This window comes from Bubalus kerabau, chromosome 16 (genome assembly GCF_029407905.1).
Source record: "Bubalus kerabau isolate K-KA32 ecotype Philippines breed swamp buffalo chromosome 16, PCC_UOA_SB_1v2, whole genome shotgun sequence".
Classification (NCBI taxonomy): domain Eukaryota; kingdom Metazoa; phylum Chordata; class Mammalia; order Artiodactyla; family Bovidae; genus Bubalus; species Bubalus kerabau.
The window spans coordinates 73,432,071-73,452,800 of NC_073639.1; the positions used below are offsets into that span (position 1 = coordinate 73,432,071).

General features: G+C 51.8%; 1 protein-coding gene across 2 annotated transcripts; it reads right to left on the bottom strand.

Annotated features, from left to right (window-relative positions):
* Positions 1-10,861: 10,861 nt before the first annotated feature.
* On the bottom strand, positions 10,862-20,682 carry LOC129629545 (putative SEC14-like protein 6). Of its 2 annotated transcripts, none has more exons than XM_055549614.1 (12): positions 20,543-20,682; positions 18,241-18,316; positions 17,463-17,506; positions 16,431-16,490; positions 16,150-16,338; positions 15,740-15,790; positions 14,290-14,350; positions 14,089-14,172; positions 12,281-12,387; positions 12,067-12,206; positions 11,804-11,973; positions 10,862-11,608 (listed from the first exon to the last, which is right to left on the bottom strand). In XM_055549614.1, the coding sequence occupies exons 1-12, from the start codon at positions 20,594-20,596 to the stop codon at positions 11,496-11,498; spliced, it is 1,149 nt and encodes a 382-aa protein (XP_055405589.1). In that variant the 5' UTR covers positions 20,597-20,682; the 3' UTR covers positions 10,862-11,495. The 2 variants fall into 2 exon arrangements, with proteins under 2 accessions (XP_055405589.1, XP_055405588.1); XM_055549613.1 differs by having other exon boundaries at positions 15,740-15,835.
* Positions 20,683-20,730: the final 48 nt, after the last annotated feature.

Below are 20,730 nucleotides of genomic sequence, written 5' to 3' on the forward strand. Positions count from 1 at the left end.
GGTGCCCTGAGCGCCGGTGTCCAGGACGAGTCTGCCCTCCCCGCCGCCTGGGCTGTTTTTGCTGGGTGGGTCGGATATTGGTCCCGCCCCCACGGCCTGGAGAGCACGCCTCCTTCCCCGACCCGTCCCGCCAGCTTTGCGCCTCCGCTCAGGGACTTTTCCCACAGTCGCTAAGGCACACCCTACCCGGGGCAGGGAGGTGACCTGCTCCAGAGGGATCCCAGAGCACAGACTCTAGGCGAGTGTCGGGGGGTGGGGAGGGCCACCAGGCTCCTCCCATCTCCCGGCGACCTCATCCCAGGGGCTCCCACAGGGTCCCAAGGGACAGGCAAGACAGGGGGGCATCAGAGACACGTGGGCAACTTTCAGGGATCACACCAGATCTCCTTCCCAACAAACTTAATAAATTTGGCTCACCCCTCCAGGTGGTAACGTACCTTTCTGCCAACCTGCCCCTGGTCTTGAGGACAGGCTGGGTGCTTGCCAGTGCTCCCTAGCCCGTAGGAGCTCAGGTAAATGCAGAATGGTTTCAGCCTTCAAGACAGCCTGGAGGAGGGCCTTCCCTGGTGGTCCAGTGGTTAAGACTCTGCTCTGCCAGTGCAGGGGGTGCGGGTTCCATCCCTGGTTGGGGAACTAGGATCCCACATGCCCTGAGGTTTGGCCAAAAAAAAAAAAAAAAAAAGATCTGGATGATTGCACAAGGCAACCCAAGATGGGCTCCTAATCATAGTTATTACTGTCGAGACTCACCAGAGCAATGACCTGCAGGGGTAGAGAGCTAAAAATGCACCCTCCCTCCCCAGGGTGAGCTCCTCAGCCCAAAGGCTGGGACTTGGAGGTGGCAGTGGGCAGATGGCAGCCCCGGGCGGGTGGTGGAGGGTTGGGAAGCCCAAGGAAGGGAAGCCCAGTGCTAGGCAGTTGACACAAGTGTCCAGGGTGGCATCCGAGAGCCAGGCAGAGGTCACCAGGGACAGTGAGAAAACCCAGGTTGCCTGGGCAGGAATTTTCGAGGGAGAGGAGCAGGCGGGAGGTGAAGGGGAAGAGGGTGGTTAATCTGGTCACTGGAACCTTTACCCTCTGTCCTCACTTGCGGTCAAACCACGTTCTGCGCTTTTCTGCCCAAGCTGGTGCCCACCAGCCACGTGTGGCCGGGCGTTGGGAACGTGGCCTGTCACTAGTGCAAATGGAGGTGAGCTGTAACTATGAAACGCACACCAGATCTTGAAGACAGCACTCCCCAAAATGAAATGAAATAGCTCATTAATTGTTATACAGAATACATCTTGAAGTAATATTTTTTGATACATTGGGTTAATATATTGTTAACATTAATTGCACCATTTTTTCACTTTTTAATAATCTATAATTTTTTTAATTGATAAACTTATTTTTAAGGCAGTTTTGGATTCACAGCAAAATTGGGCAGAAAGTAGTATAGAGAGCTCTCATATACCCCCTGTCCCTTAACCCCACAGCCTCCCTCACTGTGGACACCCCCCCACCAGAAGGGACATTTATTACAATCAGTGACTTGGTCTTGTACATGCTATGGGTTGGTCAATGTATAATGACATATTCACCATCGTGGTACTATAGAGAGTAAATTCACAAGCTCACTACCCTACAAATCCTCTGTGCTCTCTGCCTTCTCTGTTTTCACTTTGTAAGAATGTGATGACCAGAACATTTAAAGTTACATGTGTGGCTCACATTTCTGGCTTGCATTATACTTCATTTGGGCAGTACTGTCCTGGAAGGATTTTAAATCTTAAGGAAAAAAAGAAAAAGAAATTACCAAAGGCTGAAAGGAAGTAAAAGCGACGCTTACCACGTTTCTAGAAGGGGATGGTCTGCACTTAAAAACAATGACAGAAATCACAAAGGGCAATCAATTGGTTTGCCTTTATACACATACAAAAATCTGTGAAAGAAGAAATGGAATTCAGGCATTTAGTCAGTATTGGCTAATGTGAATTTGGGAAAAAATAAAATGGGACAGAAATTGACATCCTCATAAAGCAGGGGTCCGCAGCCTCCGGGATCTGACGCCTGACGGTCTGAGGTGGGGTCCGCAGCCTCCGGGATCTGACGCCTGATGCTCTGAGGTGGGGTCCGCAGCCTCCGGGATCTGACGCCTGATGCTCTGAGTGCAGTTGATGTAACAAGAGCAGAAATCAAGTGCACGGTAAGTGTCATGTGCTTGAGTCACCCTGAAACCTTGGGGTCTGTGGGAAAATCGGCTTCCACCAAACTGGTCTCTGGTTCCAAAAAAGGCTGGGAAACGCCATTATAAAGAAGGCATGTAAACTGATAGGAATGGCCGAGGGACACAAGGCACCAATTATCAGAAGACAGAATGTACAGCGGCAATCATCAAGTGGTTAATGCTTAACCTCCAGGTCACCAAAGGAATATGTATACAAGCAATGACATGCTGTTTCCTCCAACAAATCAGCAACAAAACAAAATAAACACACACAAACACACAGACACAAAATCGCTTTAAAAACAAAAATAAATTTCGTTAGAAGTTGGTGAAACGGAGACATTCATATGTTGCTGGCAGGACTGCAAATCCATTTCAGCTTTTCTAGAAACTACGGACAATACCTATTATTAGAATCCTTCAATCGTTTACCACGTTACCCAATACTAATGCTAACTAACAAAGATTTCCAGCTTAAAGTTGTTTGTGGTTAATAGGAATATTGGAAACAATTTTTCAGAAAACCACTGTGCTTAATATGATGATGAAGGCATTATAGCGACATGGAAAAAAATCCCGTGAGGCAAGTTGGAGAAGGGGGGACCACGTGACATATGCCGTGTGGCGTGTGAGCTCAGCACAGTCGCCACCAACTCTGTGCCACCCCATGGGCGGCAGCCCACAAGACTCCTGGTCCAGGGGATTTTCCAGGCAAGAATACTGCAGTGGGTTGCCACCTCCTCCTCCAGGGGATCTTCCCAGCCCAGGAATCGAACCCGCATCTCCTCCATCGCAGCGGATTCTTTACCACTGCGCCACTTGGGAAGCCCTATGCTTCCAGAATGTAAAACAAAATCCACTAAATGAAAGAAAAGGCAGACAAGAGAAGAGACGTGTCCCCAACTTTTGTCACTCCTTGGGCAGTCATATTTTTTAAATACCACAGGTAACAAGCCACCTCTAAAGAGAAGTCTTTATTTAACTAACACTTTGCCAGTGTTTTCTATGGGCCGGGCCCTGTCCTAAGGGCTTTGTAAATATTAGTTCAGGCTGTTTAATAGGTAATGGGAGCCACATTGGTAATTTTAAGTTCTTTAAAATGTAAAGACTTAAATTTTAAACACATTAAATTAAAATTTAGACACATGAAAATTTTAATTGTAATAATATAGTTTATTTAAGATAATGCCTCCGAAGTATTATCATTTTGGTGTATAATCAATATGATTAATAAATGAAATCATTATTTAATCAATAAGTTAATAGTGAGAGAAATCAAAGAACTAAAGAGCTTCTTGATGAAAGTGAAAGACGAGAGTGAAAAAGTTGGCTTAACGCTCAACATTCAGAAAACTAAGATCATGGCATTGGGTCCCATCACTTTACTTCATGGCAAATAGATGGGGAAACAATGGAAACAGTGACAGACTTTATTTTTGGGGGGCTCCAAAATCACTGCAGATAGTGACTGCAGCCATGAAATTAAAAGACGCTTGCTCCTTAGGAGAAAAACTATGACCAACCTAGACAGCATATTAAAAGGCAGAGACATTACTCTACCAACAAAGGTCCGTCTAGTCAAAGTTATGGTTTTCCCAGTAGTCATGTACGGAATGGAGAGCTGGACTATAAAGAAAGCTGAGCGCTGAAGAATTGATGCTTTTGAACCGTGGTGTTGTGCCGGGAGCCAGTGAGGCATTCCACTCATGACAAAGGTCATGAGGAAGGAGGCTCGGCATACGCAAAGGCGGGATCGAGCCTCAGGAGTCCCCCTGGATATTCTCGAGCATCTACCCCCAAAAAAATTAGAGTCTGCCTACTTTATTGCTTTGTGCTCTCACCTCTGACTTTACTGGGGGCTGTCCCCCACCACCATCTCGCTCTCTATGTCAAAGAGTTAACTTACAGCTCCAATTAATAAAGTTCCTGGGCATTAGGAGTGTTTAAATCCAAACCCCTCAGATAGCTCTCTAACTCGCCTGACAAGCTTACCCGGTCTCCTACAGCTATGCATACGATTGTTTACAGTCTCCCAGCCTCGAGAGGCTCGGGAAGCTTGAGATAACCAAATAGCTTAGAGCCTCTCAGAGAGTTAGAAACTGTCAGAATAAAACTAGTAAAAGATTTCATTGATGAGCCAATGCTTGCTGCCAAGTTTTCACATCCCCTGTATTGTATCCTTGAATGTGTATTAATTAATATAGTTGGTATGTAGAAAAAATAAGTGGTGGCTTTAGTGTTAGCAACTTTAGACCCTTAAGGTAATAAATTCTTTCCTTTGTTGTAAACCCATTACACATCCGCCCTATAGGAATGCAATTTTATCTAACACCTTCGGAAGATGGCGTCAAACCTTAAAATAATTACTCTTAGAGAAAATAAGTCTTTGTCAAGAGTCATAAAATGTTAATAGGCTTTCTGGCCGGAAGATGATGTAAATCACCTAAACCATTTGTATACAATGAATTTGCAGGAAAGAAACCCTGGTTTTTGATAAGGATCAAAGATTGCTGACTTTGCATCCCCTATTATCCTCTATGTGTAACTTAGGCTATAAAAGCCCCTGTTGAAAATAAAGCTAGGGGCCTTGCTCACCAAAGCTTGTTCTCCCCATGTCATTCTTCCCCTCAATTTCCAGCTGAGTCTCCATCTGGAGCGCGGAAATCCTCCGCGACCATTTATTTGCCTGGGCTTCTAAGACCCACTCGAGAAGGTGTCTAAGGTGGGGCACCTTCCGCTATTCGAGAGGGCGCCTGCGGCCTCCGTGGTCAGAGCTAACCTGGTGTCACAGGCTATATTGATCTTCCGCGTAAACCAAGCTACTCAGCCTCTTTGCTCTACTGAATTTTCCTACTGAGCTATCCTCATTCTATTATTCTTTGTATCTTTGATGAATAAATAAATAAATAGGTCGCCAACGCCGTCTCCTCTTCGAATACCCTGGATTAGCCGGGGCTGGTCCTCGGCAGTGTTGGAGAAGACTCTTGAGAGTCCCTTGGACTGCAAGGAGATCCAGCCAGTCCACCCTAAAGGAGATCAGTCCTGAATACTCATTGGAAGGACTGATACTGAAACTCCAATACTTTGGCCACCTGATGCGCAGAAGTGAGTCATTGGAAAAGACCCAGATGCTGGGAAAGATTGAAGGCAGGAGGAGAAGGGGACAACAGAGGATGAGGTGGTTGGATGGCATCACTGGCACGATGGGCATGAGTTTGAGCAAGCTCTGGGAGTTGGTGATGGACAGGGAAGCCTGGTGTGCTTCAGTCCATGGGGTTGCAAAGAGTCAGACACGACTGAGTGCCTGACCTGAACTGATTGTGCATTCTTTTCTTTTCTTTGGATCAAGTCTTTGAAGTCCAGCATTCGTTCTAAGTGGCACATTTCAACTCCATCCAGCCTCATTTCAAACGCTGGACCAGCCACATACGGTGTTCTTCTGTTTGCTTGTTTTTACATTTTCATTCATGTATTTATTTCTTTTTGGCTCTGCTAGGTCTTCCTTGCTGTATGGGCTTTGCTCTAGTTGCGGCGAGCGGGGCTACTCTTCATTGCAGTGTGCGGGTTTCTCGTTGCGGGGGCTTCTCTTGACGCTGAGCTCGGACTCTAGGGGGCAGGCGTGTGGGCTCAGTCATTGCTGCCCGCAGGCTCCAGAACACAGGCCTGGTTGCTCTGAGGCATAAGGGATCTTCCCTGATGGGGGATCAAACCCATGTCTCCTGCCTTGGCGGGCAGATTCTTTACCACCGAGCTACCAGGGAAGTCCCTGTCTGTTTTGGTTTGGTTTTATTGGTCACGTCTCACAGCTTGCAGGGTCTTAGCCCCCTGGTCAGAGATGGAACCCGGGCCCGTGGCAGGAAAGCGAGAAGTGCTAACCACTGCACTGCCAGGGCACTCCCCACGTGTGGCGTAGGGACTGCATTGAGTCCGCCCCCAATTCATACATTGAAATCCTAATTCCCAGCATCTAAGAACGTGGCCTATTTGCAAACAGGGTCCTTACAGATGTAATTAGTGAAAAAGAGGTCAGAGTGGAGTGGGGTGGGCCCCTAATCCAATATGACTAATGTCCTTTTGAAAAGGGGGAATCTGGGTACATACATGCCGACAGGGAGGAGGCCACATGAAGATGAAGGTGGGGGTCGAGGCAATGCTTCTATATATGAGCCGAAGAACACCAAAGATAGCCAGCAAACCGCCAGAGGCTAGGGGAGAAGCAGAGAATAGATTCTTCCCCCTGTCCTCAAAGGGAACCAAGCCTGCTGGCCCCTTGATCTCGGCCTTCTAGCCTCCAGATCTATGAGAATAAGTCTCGCTGCTGTAGCCGCTCGGTTTGAGTGCTCTGTTGAGGTAGTCAAGCAAATTAATACAGGTGGACAGTGGTTGCCATATGGGACAGTCCAGCATTGTCTCATCTAATTCTCCAGACACATTCTAAGGTTGGTACTACGATTGTTCCCATTTACGGGTGAGAAAACTGAAACCAAACCCCTCCCTGCCAGGTCTCACACTCGGCAAGCAGCAAAGCCAGGATTGGAATCTAGGCAGTTGGTGCAGGGCCAGGTGCTAAGCCTCTGTCTGCTGAGGATGGTTCCAGGTCAACGTTGAGTCCCTGTTTTTCCCATGCAGTACAGGTGTCCTGCCCTGAGCCTGAGCCATCGCTGGGCATAGAGGACTTCCATGCTACCCAGCTGGGCGCCAGGCAGCCGGATCCCCTCTTGTGTAATGTGCCGTCTCCTCCCACTTTCTGAAACGTGGCTCATTTCCTTGGTGCTCCTGACTCCCGGGCCCAGAAGCCGGCTGTGATGGCGGCAGTGTCCCAGCATGTGACCCCGACCCCTGACCTCCCTGCCCACTCACGGCGGAATCTCTCCCTCCCACCTCCCAGCTGCTCCTAAAATTCCTGGCATCTCTCAGGGGCCCTGCTCACAGTCCTCATTCACACCTGCAACCTGCTAACTAAAGGGAAGCCTGTGCAGTGAAGGCCATCTCCATTGTTGGCATGAGATCAGCTCTGCCAGGAGCTCCTGCCCAGTCTTCCCCCATCACAGCTAAACTGATCCCATTCTGTGGATGTCTAGGCTGGGCAAATGCCACTGGATGTTCCTCCAGGAATGTAGGGCTTGGCTTGGGTCACCCTAGGTGGAGGGATTGAGAGAGAAGGTCCACCTGATTCAGATGCCCAGGGCAGGGCGGCCTCACACCTGGGCCTGCCTGGGAAATGGAGATTAGGCTCTAGGGCAGCTGGGGGAATGTCTCCTTGGCTCCTCCAACCAACTCAGGGTGACCTCAGGAAAGGCAGGACCTTATATGACCATACCCCCAGTATCATCTATACCCTAGAAACGGAGATGGCCACAAGGGCCTGGGAGAGAGAGAGGTGGCAAGGGGATTCTGACCCACGACCCCCAAAAACCTGGGACCAGGGAAAGAGGCGGATGAGGGGCCATAATTGGATGCCTATCTTTCTTCTCCTACAAAAGACAAGAGGGACCTGGGCCTTTCCAAACCACAAATGACCAAATAGGGTGTATATGGAGCTATCTGTCTCCCCTTCCTGCTACCTCCTGCTACAGGGCCTCTGCACATGCCATTCCTTCTGACTTGAGCTCACTTCCCTTCCCTCCTCCTCCCATACTGCCTATTCGTGCCTCCCCATCTCCTTCCCATCTCCTATATGCTCAGGCAGACCCCTACTCCTCTGTTGCAGAGACTTGCTCTCATTAGACATGGCTTGGTTTGACATCTGATTCACCCCCTTAACTGTCAGCCCCATGAAGGCATGGGTCATGTTTGCTGCTCATCTTTAGACCCACATGCCCATTTCACATGTGCCAGACTCAGCCTCACTGGCCTGTAAGAGCCAGAACCAGGGTTTGAACCCTTATTTGCACCCAAGTCCTGCATCCTTAACCAATATCTGTCCTGGCTGCCTGAAGATAGAGAGTTCTAATAGAAATCCGAGCAAGACCACTGCTCTGGAGATCTTGGAATGTCCCCCAGAGGAGGTGGTATTTGAATTGGGCCTCTAAGACAGAAATAGGAGGAAGATGTTCTAGATGGAAGGGTTTGCATAAAGAAGCCTCCAGAGGCAAAAGGGAAGAGGGATACTCCAAGGGCAGCGGGCTCAAAAGACTGAGGTCAGGCCACGCTGGGGACTATGCCTATCAGCTATCAGAGTGGGCGGTGGCCTTTGAAGCTTTTCGAAGAAAACATGGATGTGGTTCCTCCTGCGGCAGGAAGATAACCCTGGGCCTGGGTTGAAGGGTGGCCTGGTGTGAAGGGTGGCCTGGCCAGGGCGAATGTTCAGAGAAGCAACACTGGTCAGGACGCTATTGCACAAATCTGCGGTGGAGGCGGGCGGGGAGTGTGGGGGAGCGAACAGTGAGCGGGGGCGGGTCAGAGCCTTGACTCTGTACCAAACCAGAGCTCTGTCACAACCTCGCTTGGGGAATCATCAAAGAGCTACTCGGTGTCTGATCCATGGGAATTATACCCTACCTGTAAACTACAAATTCATTACAGCTGATGGTTTTGAGCACTTCAAATACCCAAATAGCAAATACAGAAACCCAGTGAGTCCAAAAATTGTTACTACAGTTTTGTTTAAGCTTGTTCTAGAGACATCCCACTTGAAACTACTTTATTGATTCTTTCTTATACTTGTTTCCTGGGCTTCTCTGGTGTCCAGAGAATACCTTTGGCAGATATTAGACCTGCCAATATAGCAGATGCAGGTTCAGGCCCTGAGTCGGGACGAGCGCCTGGAAAAGGAAATGGCAATCCACTCCAGTATTCATGCCTGGGAAATCCCATGGACAGAGGAGCTCGATGGGCTACAGTTCATGGGGTCGCAAAAGGCTTGGACAGGACTTAGGGACGAAACAACAACCATATATTTGTCTCCGTACCTTCCTTTGGTGTAGTCCTTGGGTTACAACTGTATTCTTTGACATCTTTAAATTTCAATATTTGTTTTCCACTGTTGTGTTGGAACTTTAAATCTCCATAGATCCAAATGGAAAAGTAAAAATGTTTTAGATATTTCTTGGTATCAAAGCTTTGAGTTATTGTCCAATTAACTCTGGATTGGGTGGCATATATCTGGCGGTTTCTACCAAGGTGATTAAAGCCTCAACTGATGGTTATCAGGCTGAATTTACTATTCATAGCTCAACTTCACTTGTTACCTCGATCAGACTTTGAAACTTCACACTTTTTATGCATAGTTTGTTTGTTTACAACTTTGAATGCCCCTTTCCTTCTTCTCCAATATCTTTCTATGCTTTCCTATTTTTATTAATCATTGGTCTGATTTCTCTCTACCCTGCCTCATTGGTGGGGCTCTCTGGAGGCATGACTTTTGAGATGAAGGCTCAGTTTGTCTCTGGTGGTCCTCTTCTCAGAAGGCCACCTTGTACACCCCACGATGTACATCACTACTCAGTAGAACTTTCCACAAGGGTGGACACTTCCTGTATCAACCGTGTCTGGCTGGGTAGTATCAAAGATAAACAAAGTCAAACGCTAGTTAAAGAGGTAAAGATGGATTTTATGAAGCATTAGCTATCGAAATAGGGAAGAGAACCTGGCATAAACTGAACTCAACTCTGTTGAAACAAAATGCAATTTCTTTCTTTCTTGTTGTTTTTTTTAACTGCATCAGGTCTTGGTTTTGATTCAGGGACATCAGCTGCAGCATGAGGGATCTAGTTCCCTGACCAGGGATCGAACCCAAGCACCCTGCATTCGGAGTTGGAGTCTTAGCCTCTGGACCACCAGGGGAGTCCCTGAGAGGATGGAGGCTGAGCAGGTGAACCAGTTCTTAGATACCTTCACACTAGGAAGGGGAGCGTGTGAGCCAAGAGTTCTTTCTCGATGGGGAAGGAATGTGCATTCAGAGGGGCAGCGGCACAGCTGCTTGCTAGGCAAGTGTATTAATCACGTCTCCTATTTTCTGTGTTCTGAAGCTTTGACACCTGGGGCTTTGCTGACCCTGGAGGGACCACCCCTCCCAGGGAGAGCCGTTCCTAGAGAGAGAGTCAAAGACCTTGATGCTGGGAAAGACTGAGGGCAGGAAGGGAAGGGGGTGATAGAGGATGAGACAGTTGGATGGCATCACTGACTTGTTGAGCAGGAGTCTGAGCAAGCTCCAAGGGATAGTGAAGGACAGGGAAGCCTGACGTGTTGCAGTCCGTGGGGTCGCAAAGAGTTGGCCACGACTGAGCGACTGAACAATAAGAGAGAGTCTTGCCCACGGGTGTGCTTTTCAAATACAGAGCCCACACTCCCGCCTCCTCCTGTATCAGACTCAAACTCAGGGCAACTGGTACCCAGAACCAGGTTCCAGACAAGTGGGACAACCCCTTGGCCCCAGAGCCTGAGGAAATCACTCAAAATAGCCAATTCTAGGCCTGCTGACCCCGCCTCACCCATTCCTTCTGGGGAAACCATAACAAAGGCTTTTGCCCACAGGTCCTCCCCCTCCTTCCACCTCATGACCACTCACCCCCCACGCCCACTGTTTCTCCGGGTGATCCCCTGTGGCATCCATGCCCTCTCCTCTTGGGAACTATGAGTAATGCATTATCTTTTAAATGGCAATTGTTTCCAGTTCTGTCGGTCATATTACGTTTCACATTTTCTTTCTTTTTTAAAGTATTTATTTATTTACTTTTGGCCGTGCTGGGTCTTCACTGCTGTGCGTGGGCTATCCTCCAGTCGCAGCGAGCGGAAGGCCACTGCCTAGTTGCGCTGCTTAGGCCTCCGGTTGTGGTGGTCTCTCTTGCGGAGCGCGGGCTCTCGGGCGCTCACGCTTCAGTAGTTGCGGCCCCTGAACTCCAGAGCGCAGGCTCAGTAGCTGCGGTGCATGGATTCAGCTGCTCTGTGGCATGTGGGAGCTTCCCGGGTCTGGGATCAAACCTGTGTCTCCCTCTTTGGCAAGCAGATTCTTTACCACTGAGCCATCAGGGAAGCCCTGCACTTTTTTTTTGTTTTAACACAATGAATTTCCGAACGGGAACTCCCGACTCAGTATCGGTTGGTAGAAAAGGGGCCACGAGTTTTCTCTGAGCTTGAGTCACAGGGGCTGGAGAGTTTCTGTTGCTTTGCTGGCTGCCACAGTCCCGGCAGATCCAAAGATGCAGACCCAGTGTGACAGATGGGCTGGGACCAGCTCGGTAGCATCCCCGTTCCTGGGGAGCTTGGAGGGCAGTCTGGCTAGGGAAGGCTGTGAGCTCACTGCGGACCTCGAGGCCACAGAGGAGGGTGTGGGAACCGCGAGGCTTGTCTAGAATTGCTCTATCTTCTCCAGGGAGGTTTGGTCCGGGAGCAGCACCTCCACGGTGTAGCTGATGTGCTTGGGGTGGATCAGGCTGTAGGTGTTGTCAAACCTCAGGACGTCTGTGTTGGCGGGACAGACATTCAGAGAGGACGCCCACCTGGGACCTCGCCCTCCTGTGCAGGTACTAGACCTGGGTGCCACTACCACACCCAAGAGCCCGAGCCAGGGCCCCCTACCTGGTGGGACCTGATGCACGGCAATGCACCTGCCCCCCACACCCAGGTCCAAGAGGAGCCATCCCTGCCAACACTCACAGACGCCGGCTTCCGTGCAGGTGAGGCTCCCGTCCTCGGGCACCATGTGGGCATTGTAGCGCTGGCTGGCCAGCACCTCCGTCATCTCCGCAGCCCGCTGCCGCTCCCCCATCTTGGTCTTCAGGAAAACCCCGAAGCCGATGTCCCCTCCGTCCGATGCGAACTGCCACCTGCAGGAGACATGGCCCCACTGACTGCCACCTGCCTGGGCTCCAGGCCCCTGTCGACCACACCCAGGTGTGTGTGGGGGGCGCATTGCCCACCTGAGCACGCAGCCCGGGAACAGGATCTCGTTGTCCACCTGCAGGGAGGAGCCTCGGCCCACGGTCGCCTGGTGGTCGTACTGCACCCTCACGTGGTTGCGCAGGTAGTAATGCTGGGGCACGTCGCCCCCGTAGTTGATCTGCAGGCAAGGGTGGTGAGCGGGCATCGCACCACGGCCATCTCCCCTCCCTGCCTGTCCTCTGGGCACCGGACCTTGGTCAGGCACTTGGGGTTGCCATCGGGGTCGGTCATGGTCCCCCCGAACTCCACGGGCAGCTGGTCGGGGCTGATGAATTTCAGCAACTCTTGCTTCCAGTTGCCTGTGGGGACAAAAGTGGGGCTCTGTGGGGGGGTCGGGGGTTCAACAGAGGGAAGTGGGGCCAAGTCCAGGGCCGTCCTGTCCATATGACAGCCTCCCCCTGCCTCCCACATACTCTCAGCGCCTCCAGGACAGAAGCTAAGAAGATCTAGGTCCACAGTGTCTGTGTGACCAGTTCCTGCCCCTTCAGCTCTGGTACCCACCCCTATCCGTCCAGGTGTTGGCCCATGAGGCATCTTTTTTTTTTTTTTTGGCCATGCCACGTAGTTTGTGGGATCTTAGTTCCCTGACCAGGGATCGAACCCGGGACCTCGGCAATAAAAGCGCTGAGTCTAACCACTGGACCAGCATCTTTGCAGGGACTCAGATCAGTGTCTCCTGGAGCGTGAGGCTGAGCACTGGCTGGCTCTACCCTGGGCTTCCCTTACCCTCGGAGACTGAACTCAGCCTTCCAGTCAGTCCCTGCCCTCAGCTCCTGCAGCTCCAGCACTCTCAGAACTGGGGGGTAGAGTGTATCAGCCCTCCTCCCCCAACACTGCTCTGAGAAGCCAAGGGTGGTCCACAAAGGAATGAGAACATTATGGGAGCAAAGTGGGAGGAAGCAGAGGTGAACTCCCAGCATGCCCTGGGGGCAGTGTGGACACAGAAATGAAACAGACTTCCCATGCATTCTCCTTTAAGGGAAAAGAACTCTTCATTTCTAGGCTATTATTTTATGGAAAAAAATTAAGGATGTGTACAAAGATTCATCTATAAGCATCTTCACACCTCACTCTTCCCTAATGATAAAAAAAAAAAAAATTACAAACAACCAAAATTTTGGACTTTACCAAAATAGAATAAAGTTTATCACATGGTATGTGAAAAAGGTAGGTTCTAAAAGAGTATAATGTGGTATGAACCCATTTTTTTAAAATGAATTTCTTTGAAAAGATAGTACGTGTTAATAATAGTTCCTTGAGAGACAGGATTTATTCTTTCTTCTTTATATATTTCTATATTTTTCAAAATTTCCAAATTTTATCAGTTATGTAATTTGGAAAACCTGCGTCTTTTTCTCCCCATTTTATGGGCGCAAACTGAGGAATCTGAGACTCAGAGCCGGTGACTCAGCCCAGTTGCAGCTCACAGGTAACATAATTGTAAAGAATCCGCCTGCCAATGCAGGAGACGGGGGTTCAATCCCTCGGTCCAGAAGATCTCCTGGAGGAGGAAATGGCACCCCACTCCAGTATTCTTGCCTGGGGAATCCCATGGACAGAGGAGCCTGACAGGTTACAGTGCACGGAGTCGCAAAGAGTTGGACACGACTGAGCAGCTGAGCACACGTGTAATTTGAAAAACCTGCCTCTTATGCTCCCCATTTTACAGGGAAGCATGAGGGATCTGAGACCCAGACAGAGCTGGTGACTCAGCCCACTTGCAGCTCATAACAGACAAAGTCATCCCTCAAATTCACATCTCTCAATCCAGAATTGGGGGCCCTCCCATAGGCTGCCTCTGGGGGTCTCTCAGAGCCCTCCTGGCCCCTCAGCTCTCTGGCAGGTGGACACATTGGCCTCAACAGTTGCTGCCTAAGGGAGTGGGTCCCCCAGAGCAGCTGTGTCCCCGAGCCTGGTGCCCTTGTATTCGGGAGCAGTCAGGTCTGCGGAGGGGCCGCCCTCAGCTCAGGCTCTGAGCTGCAGAGGAGCTGCCCACTCACCTCCAAGGATCAGCACCTTCCTGCGCGTCTCCTCAGTGATGTACGGCTTGATCAGGTTGAAGGCCACCGGGAAGAGCTTGGGGGCTGAGACAGGCACTGTTTCAGAGTTTCCTGGGGTCTCCTTTCCCTGCCTCCTTGCCTCCGTGTCCCCTGCACCGCCCCCCACCCCCACTTATGCATATGCGGAACTGGTTCACTCACCCTTCACAACAATTAAATTCTTCAAAATCTCAGGGTAGTTTGCCTCAAGTGCCGAGAAAAACTGTAGGGTCAAACTCAGGTCAATGCACAAGATGCAGGTGCCTAAATGCCGCCCCCTTAAGGCCCCTGAGGCCTCTCCAGACACCCCAAAAGCCGCCCAGACAAGAGGAACTCCCCCTGTCCGGTTTGTTGGGTCCCCGTCACAGACACGCCCCCCGAAGCCACGAGTGCAAATTCTTGACAGATTTCCAGGGGATGACCCCACCTCCTGCAGACCAAAAACATCCCCCTCAGTCAGGTCTCTGGAAGGTTCCCCTCTATGTGGCTTTGGGAACAAAATGCTTCCAGGATGAGAAACATTCAAAGTGGCAAGGCATGGCTTTTTTGTTTTAATTGGAGTATAATTTACATACCATAAGTTTCACCCTTTCACAGTGTAGAGTTCAGGGGCTTCCGTGTATTCACCAGGCTGTGCACCCATCGGCACTGTCTAGTTGGCAGAATATTCTCGCCACGCCGGAAGAAACCCCGCACCATTAGAAGTCACCCTTCCCCACTCCCTGCAGCCCTGGTTGACTACCAGCGTGCTTTCTGTCTCTTATGGATTTACCTAAACTGGATATTTCACATCAAGGGAATATATGTGGCCTTTTGAGTCTGGTGTTCTCAATTTATTACGTTTTCATGGTGGTTCTTTTTTTGGGGGACCTCGTCGCACAGTTTATGGGATTAGTTTCCCAACTAGGGATTGAACCTGTGCTCCTTGCACTGGAAGCGTGGAATCTTAACCACTGGACCGCCAGGGAAGTCGCTCGTGGTGGTTCTTGAAATGTTAAAATTTTTAGGTTCTCTGCTATCCTGGATTGAGCAGAAAGAAAAGGCAGGCTAGCTGCCCCGGGGGAGGCAGATCTGATCAGGGTCTCCCTTCCTTCCTCAGGAGTCCTGAAGATGACTTGCTCCCAGCCCCCTCCCAGTTAAGAGAGGGGTGAGCGGGGAGGGAGGATCAGAGGGGAAGGGATACCCACGGGGACCCTGACCAGCCTGGGGACCGAGCCCTGTTGTTGTGACCTCCCGGACGTGCGGTGGTGATACTGAGGTGATGGCTGTGGCTTGGCACAGCCCTAAGAGACTTGGGGTTTGAGAGGATCCCTGCAGGGTCTTCCGTGATGGTCCAGTGGGTCAAGAATCCACCCTCCACTGGAGGGAGCGTGGGTTGGATCCCTGGTCAAGGAACTAAGATCCCACAAGCCTCAACTAGAGAGAAGTCTGTGCTCCACAAAGATCTGACAGCCAAAATAAATAAATACGTAAATATTTGAAAAAGAAAAAAAAGGAGCCACAAACCTGTGGGTGGAGTTAGAGAACCTCCCCACACACGGCCCACACCAGCAAGCGAGGGGCAGAGACCCAGGCGAGGGGACAGCCAGCCCCCTGGGTAGGGCTCCCTCACCTCCTGGACAAGCTCCACTCCTGGCTTCCACAGATGTCTCAGGCTCAGCCCCTCGAAATCAAAAACAGTCGAGATTTTCTCCACTTTCTTCCCCAACTGCAAAGGAATGCTGAGAGGTGAGACCCCAGGAGGGTCTGTGCCCCCCACAGCCCACAGGAAGTAGGGCTGGGCCCAGCTTATCCTGGCGTGGAGGTTTCATGCCAGGAAGCCAAGTGCAGGGAGACAGGGCCGTCCCGAGGGGCACCCTCCCATCGTCTGCCCCTGGGAAGGCAGGTCACCCGAACCGTGTCTACTCGGAGGTGCTGGGAGGAGCCGAGGAGCTCAGGGAGGCAGGTGCCCAGTGCTGGGGGTTCTTGGAGGGGGCCAGATTTCGGCGGCCCAGGGGGATGGGGGGGCCCTGGGACCCCCACCTTCTGGCTCTGCTGCTCACAGTCTCGCAGGAGCAGCTCCAGGCTCCAGAAGTTGAATCTGAGCAGCTCTTGTTTGGAGACGGAGAGGAGGAGGCCCTTGAGATCCAGGCCCCTGATGATGTGGTACCAGACGGGGCTGCCCTCCCTGTCGTGGCCGCAGAAGCCACTGGGCTCGTACAGCCTGACCACCTGGATGGATGCACGAGAGAGCGGGGCTGGGCGGTGGGGGCGGGTTTGATGGAGAGCCGGGGTCTGGGGCAGGCAGGGTGCCGGGGGCTCACCTCCGAGGGCTGCCACGCGAGGATGTTGTCCAGATCTTGTTGCTTCCTGAACTTCATATGCTAGAGACAAGGGAGGGTGGGGCGGAGCTGAAGACCCCTCCTGAGCCAAAGAGTCTGCGGGGACCCAGGGATGCCAGGCCAGGCCCCGCTGCCCGCAACCACTGAGGGCCCGCCAGGGCATCCCGGGCTCCATGGACCAGAACTGAGGGTGGGGATGCAAGGGGGACGGAGAAGATGGGGTCTGACATGGATGAGGACAGAAAGACTCAGAAAGGACCACATGAAGCCCGCATCCGTAGCTGCCTCTCCCTGAGTCATCCCTCCTGGTCCCCAGGCTCCAGTCCACACATGGCTTTCCAGGGAGCCCCACAAGCAGGGTCAGACTAACCCTAACCCTAAGCCCAGCTCCCAGTCACCCTTAGTCAAAAGCCTAGACTCCCTCGGTGGCCTGCTGGGTCCCCGGGGATGGGCCTGGGCCACCCACTCAGCTGCATCTCTCCCCTTTCTCTCTAGGCCACAGCCTCCTGTGCGCCTGGGTTACTCCAGCTCGCCCGCACCTCAGGGCCTTTGCACGGCTCTGCCCTGTCTCCAGTCATGACACGGCTGCCTCCTTATGGGCATTCGTGCCGGGGCCAACACATCACCCTTTGGCAAGGAAGGCCTTCCTGCCCTCCCTCACTTCTTTCTGCCTTACTGTCTAGGCTGCAATTTCCACTCTCAGAAATTGCCTTGTCTATTTATTGATCTGGTTTCTTTTCTCTCTCTTTCCACCACTGCACTCTCCCCAGTGCGAGAACCAGCGAGGCTCAACTTTGAGGTGCAACAAATGGTCGTTGCAAGAAAGGAAGGAAGGAAGGGAAGAGGAAAAGAAAGAAGGAAGAAGGATGGAAAGAAGAAAAGACAGGGAATTCCTGGCAGTCCAGTGGTTAGGACTCCGGGCTTTCATGGTTGAAGGCCCACGTTCAATCCCTGGCCCGGGAGCTAAGCTGCCACAAAGGGCAAGAAACGGGGCCGGGCAGGTGTTGCCCTCACCTTCCGCAGCATGGCCTCTGATTTCTTCAGGTCAAAGCTCCGAGCTGCAAGGAGGAGATAGGGTGGTGGTTGTGGACTCCTGGGGGCAGTGATCCTAGCTTGTGCCCCTCGGTGGGTTACTAGCCTCAGGGTTACTGTCCACTCAGAGGTGCTGGGAAGAGTCGAAGAGCTCAAGGAAGAAGGCTCTGGGTGCCCAGTGCTGGGGGCTACCTTGGAAGGGTCAGGCTGTGGCTAGCCGGGGGCTGGGAGGGTCCCCTGGCCCCCTTACCTCCTGCCTCCCTGATTCCCTGGGCTGATGGCAATGGGTGTGCCCCTGGGTGGGCCTTGGTGGTGCCAGTAGACAAAGAAGGCACTACCCAAGAGGAAGCTAGGAAGAGAAGGTGTCCAGAGAAATAGCACGTGGAGTCCCTGCCACATCCATGGCCACTGTCAGGGCCCTGGGGACCATGTTGTGCCCAGGGTTTGTTTCCTAATGCTCTAAAACCCTGAAGAGATCAGACCCTCTGTATCTGGTGGAATCACAGAGCCAGGAATTATGTAAATCAAGAGCCTCTTCCTTCTCAAACATCATTGAGGATGCCAATGAAGTTTTGTTTATTTAGGTTATATCTGTTGATACTTACTCAATTAGAAATTAAAATTGTACACAGAAACTGTGTACACAGATAATACATATGTGCGGTTGCTTCCAATGCCTGTGATTTGCGGCAACTTGTGACACAACAAGAGAGACCTCGTATGCCCTTGACCTTCAGCTCATGTTACCGTCCATGCTCACCTCGGAGCCAGCGGAGCAGGAAGTAGTCGTCGGTGCTGGGCAGGACGGCCAGGATATCCTGCACGTTCTCCTGGAACTGAGGGCAGAGCGGGGAGAGACCTGGGTGGGCAGGGCTCCGCGGTACCCCACGGCTGCAGGGGACAGGCCGGTGCCACAGGCCTGCAGAGCCCGCGGGAAACGGGGTGTCTGAGTAAAGGGGGCCCACGTGTGCTGGGGGAGCCGAGGCCTGGGCCAAGTCACAACAGTTCCCTTCCTCCCTTTGGGAAATGGGACAATAATGATGAACCAGTTGCCCAAAGAGAGGATGAGATGTAGATTTTTTTTTTCTTTTCCTTTTTTATTTTGGCTGCACCATGAGGCTCGTGAGATCGTAGTTCCCAACCAGGGACTGAACCCAGGCCCTCAGTAGTGAGATTGCAGAGTCCCGACCTCTGGACCTGCCAGGGAATTCCCTGAAATGTGGAATAAATGAGATTTATAGGGCTGACTCTTCCCTTACACCCATGGGAGCAGGGTGGGTCCTCCTAAGGGCCCAGCTCTCCACTCTCAGGGAGCCCCCAGGTCAATTCAGGTGGGAGGGTAGGTGACATGGAATCTAGGCTCAGAGAGGTGGAGCAATTTGCCCAGCATCACACAGCAAGAGGCAAATCGTGTGTTTGATCCACACCCCATCACCCAGGCCTGAATGAGGGGTGATTCCACCCAGCCTGAGAAGACCCTCTGCAGACAGGCCCCGGGAGGCGATGGGGCAGTTTAGCTGGGCCCCAGCCCTCTCCAGGGGCTGAGGGTGCCACTTCAGCGTGAATGTCACTGACTCTGAGACATAGCCAGCTCTCGGGACTCATGGACCTGGACCAGGACTCAGCAGTCCCAGTGCCGTCTGGCCTGAGTCATTCTCCTCTTCCTGCATTTCAGTCTCCTTCGACTCCAAATCGGAGGGTCAAAGAACTAGCTCTGGGCCCCCCAGCCCCAAATGAGCTGATAACCTCTGTCCTCAGAAACACAAGGAAGGGATTTCCCTCGTGGTCCAGTGCATAAGACTCCAAGCTCCCAACGCAGGGGACCTGGGTTTGATCCCTGGTCAGAGAACGAGATCTCACATGCTGCAACAAAGACCGAGCATGCCACAACTAAGAACCGGCGCAGCCAAAGGAAGAATTTTGTTTAACATATATTTAAAGAAAGGAAGAAGCACAAGGGAGTGTTTGGCCCTGAGCTAATCACTTGATTCATCCTGACAGGGTACCGCTAGTACACCCATCCCTCGCCCAAGGGAGGAATCTGAGGCTCACATGACCTGCTCTGCCAACATCTGGACCTAATTCTGTTTGTTTGTTTTGGCTGAGCCACGGGGCTTGTGGGACCCTCGTTCCTGGACCAGGGATCTAACCCGGGCCCTTCGCAGCGAAAGCAACGAGTCCCAACCACAGGACGGCCAGAGAGGCCCCTGGACCTAATCCTTGACCCCAGTTGTCTTGTAAGAGGACTTATTCTCCCAGCCTAGCTGGAATCTGCCCTCTTTCAGATGTAGAATTCTTCAAAGGCAGGATTCAGGGCCTCCCTCCATGCTACTGAGGTGAGCGACTGTGCCTGGAGCCCTCACTTGCCGTGTTCAAACCCAACGAGCTAGAAAGGACGCCTGCCCGCTCCTGCGTCCCCCAGATCATAGCTAAGGCTGGGACCTGCCACCCCAGCAGCGCTCACCTGTAGGGTCCAATAGAGTGGCCACTAATGTCTGAGACGTGGCCAGTCTAAATCGACATCTGCCGTGAGTATGAGATACACGCGGGATTCTGAAGACTTAGTACCAAAAAATTCTCAGCAACCCTTTTTATATTGATTACAGGTTGTTGCAATTGATTACATATTGATTACATATCGTTGTTGCAACGATAACAACTTGGCTCTATCGGGTTAAATATATTATAGGGAATTCCCCTGCAGTCCAGTGGTTGGGACACGGCTTTCACTGCCGAGGCCCAGTTCCTGGTCCGGCAACTAAGATCCTACAGTCCGGCCAAAAGTAAATGAGCAAAATATATTATCAGAATTGATTTCACTTGTTTCTTTTCCATGTTTTAATGTGGCTGTTAGAAACTTTGAAGTGACATAGGTGGCCCGCATTTGTGGTTCACGTTGTTTCTATCAGATAGCGCTAGTGTAGACACTGGTCTCCAAGCCCTCAGAGTTGGGAAGAGACCTGGGGGTACAGAGCTCAGAGGGAATCAGGGGCCCCTGGGGCATTAGGAGAAACTGAGGCCCGTGTAGCACTCTCCCCTCCCCCACCCCCTGCCACACTCACCTGGGCCAGCGCCCTCTCCTGCGAGGGGCTCAGGTCACCCACGTGCCCACTCATGCTGCCCACGGCGGTGTGGGCTCCGGCTCCCTGGTCCTGAGTGCAGGCCCCACTGTGTGTCTCCCTGCAGGCTCTCCTGTCTTCTGCTGAGCTGCTAGCCCCGCCCCTTCCTGCCAGGCCTGTCCTCTCTTCCT

What these genes read in the sequence shown, in the direction of transcription:
- LOC129629545 (XM_055549613.1), bottom strand. Translation starts at nt 20,596, where the DNA reads ATGAGTGGGCACGTGGGTGACCTGAGCCCCTCGCAGGAGAGGGCGCTG. An exon ending in GAAGGTGCTGATCCTTGGAG is followed by an intron (nt 12,388 to 14,088) that starts GTGAGTGGGCAG and finishes TTGTCCCCACAG; the next exon opens with GCAACTGGAAGCAAGAGTTG. An exon ending in ACCCCAAGTGCCTGACCAAG is followed by an intron (nt 12,207 to 12,280) that starts GTCCGGTGCCCA and finishes CCTTGCCTGCAG; the next exon opens with ATCAACTACGGGGGCGACGT.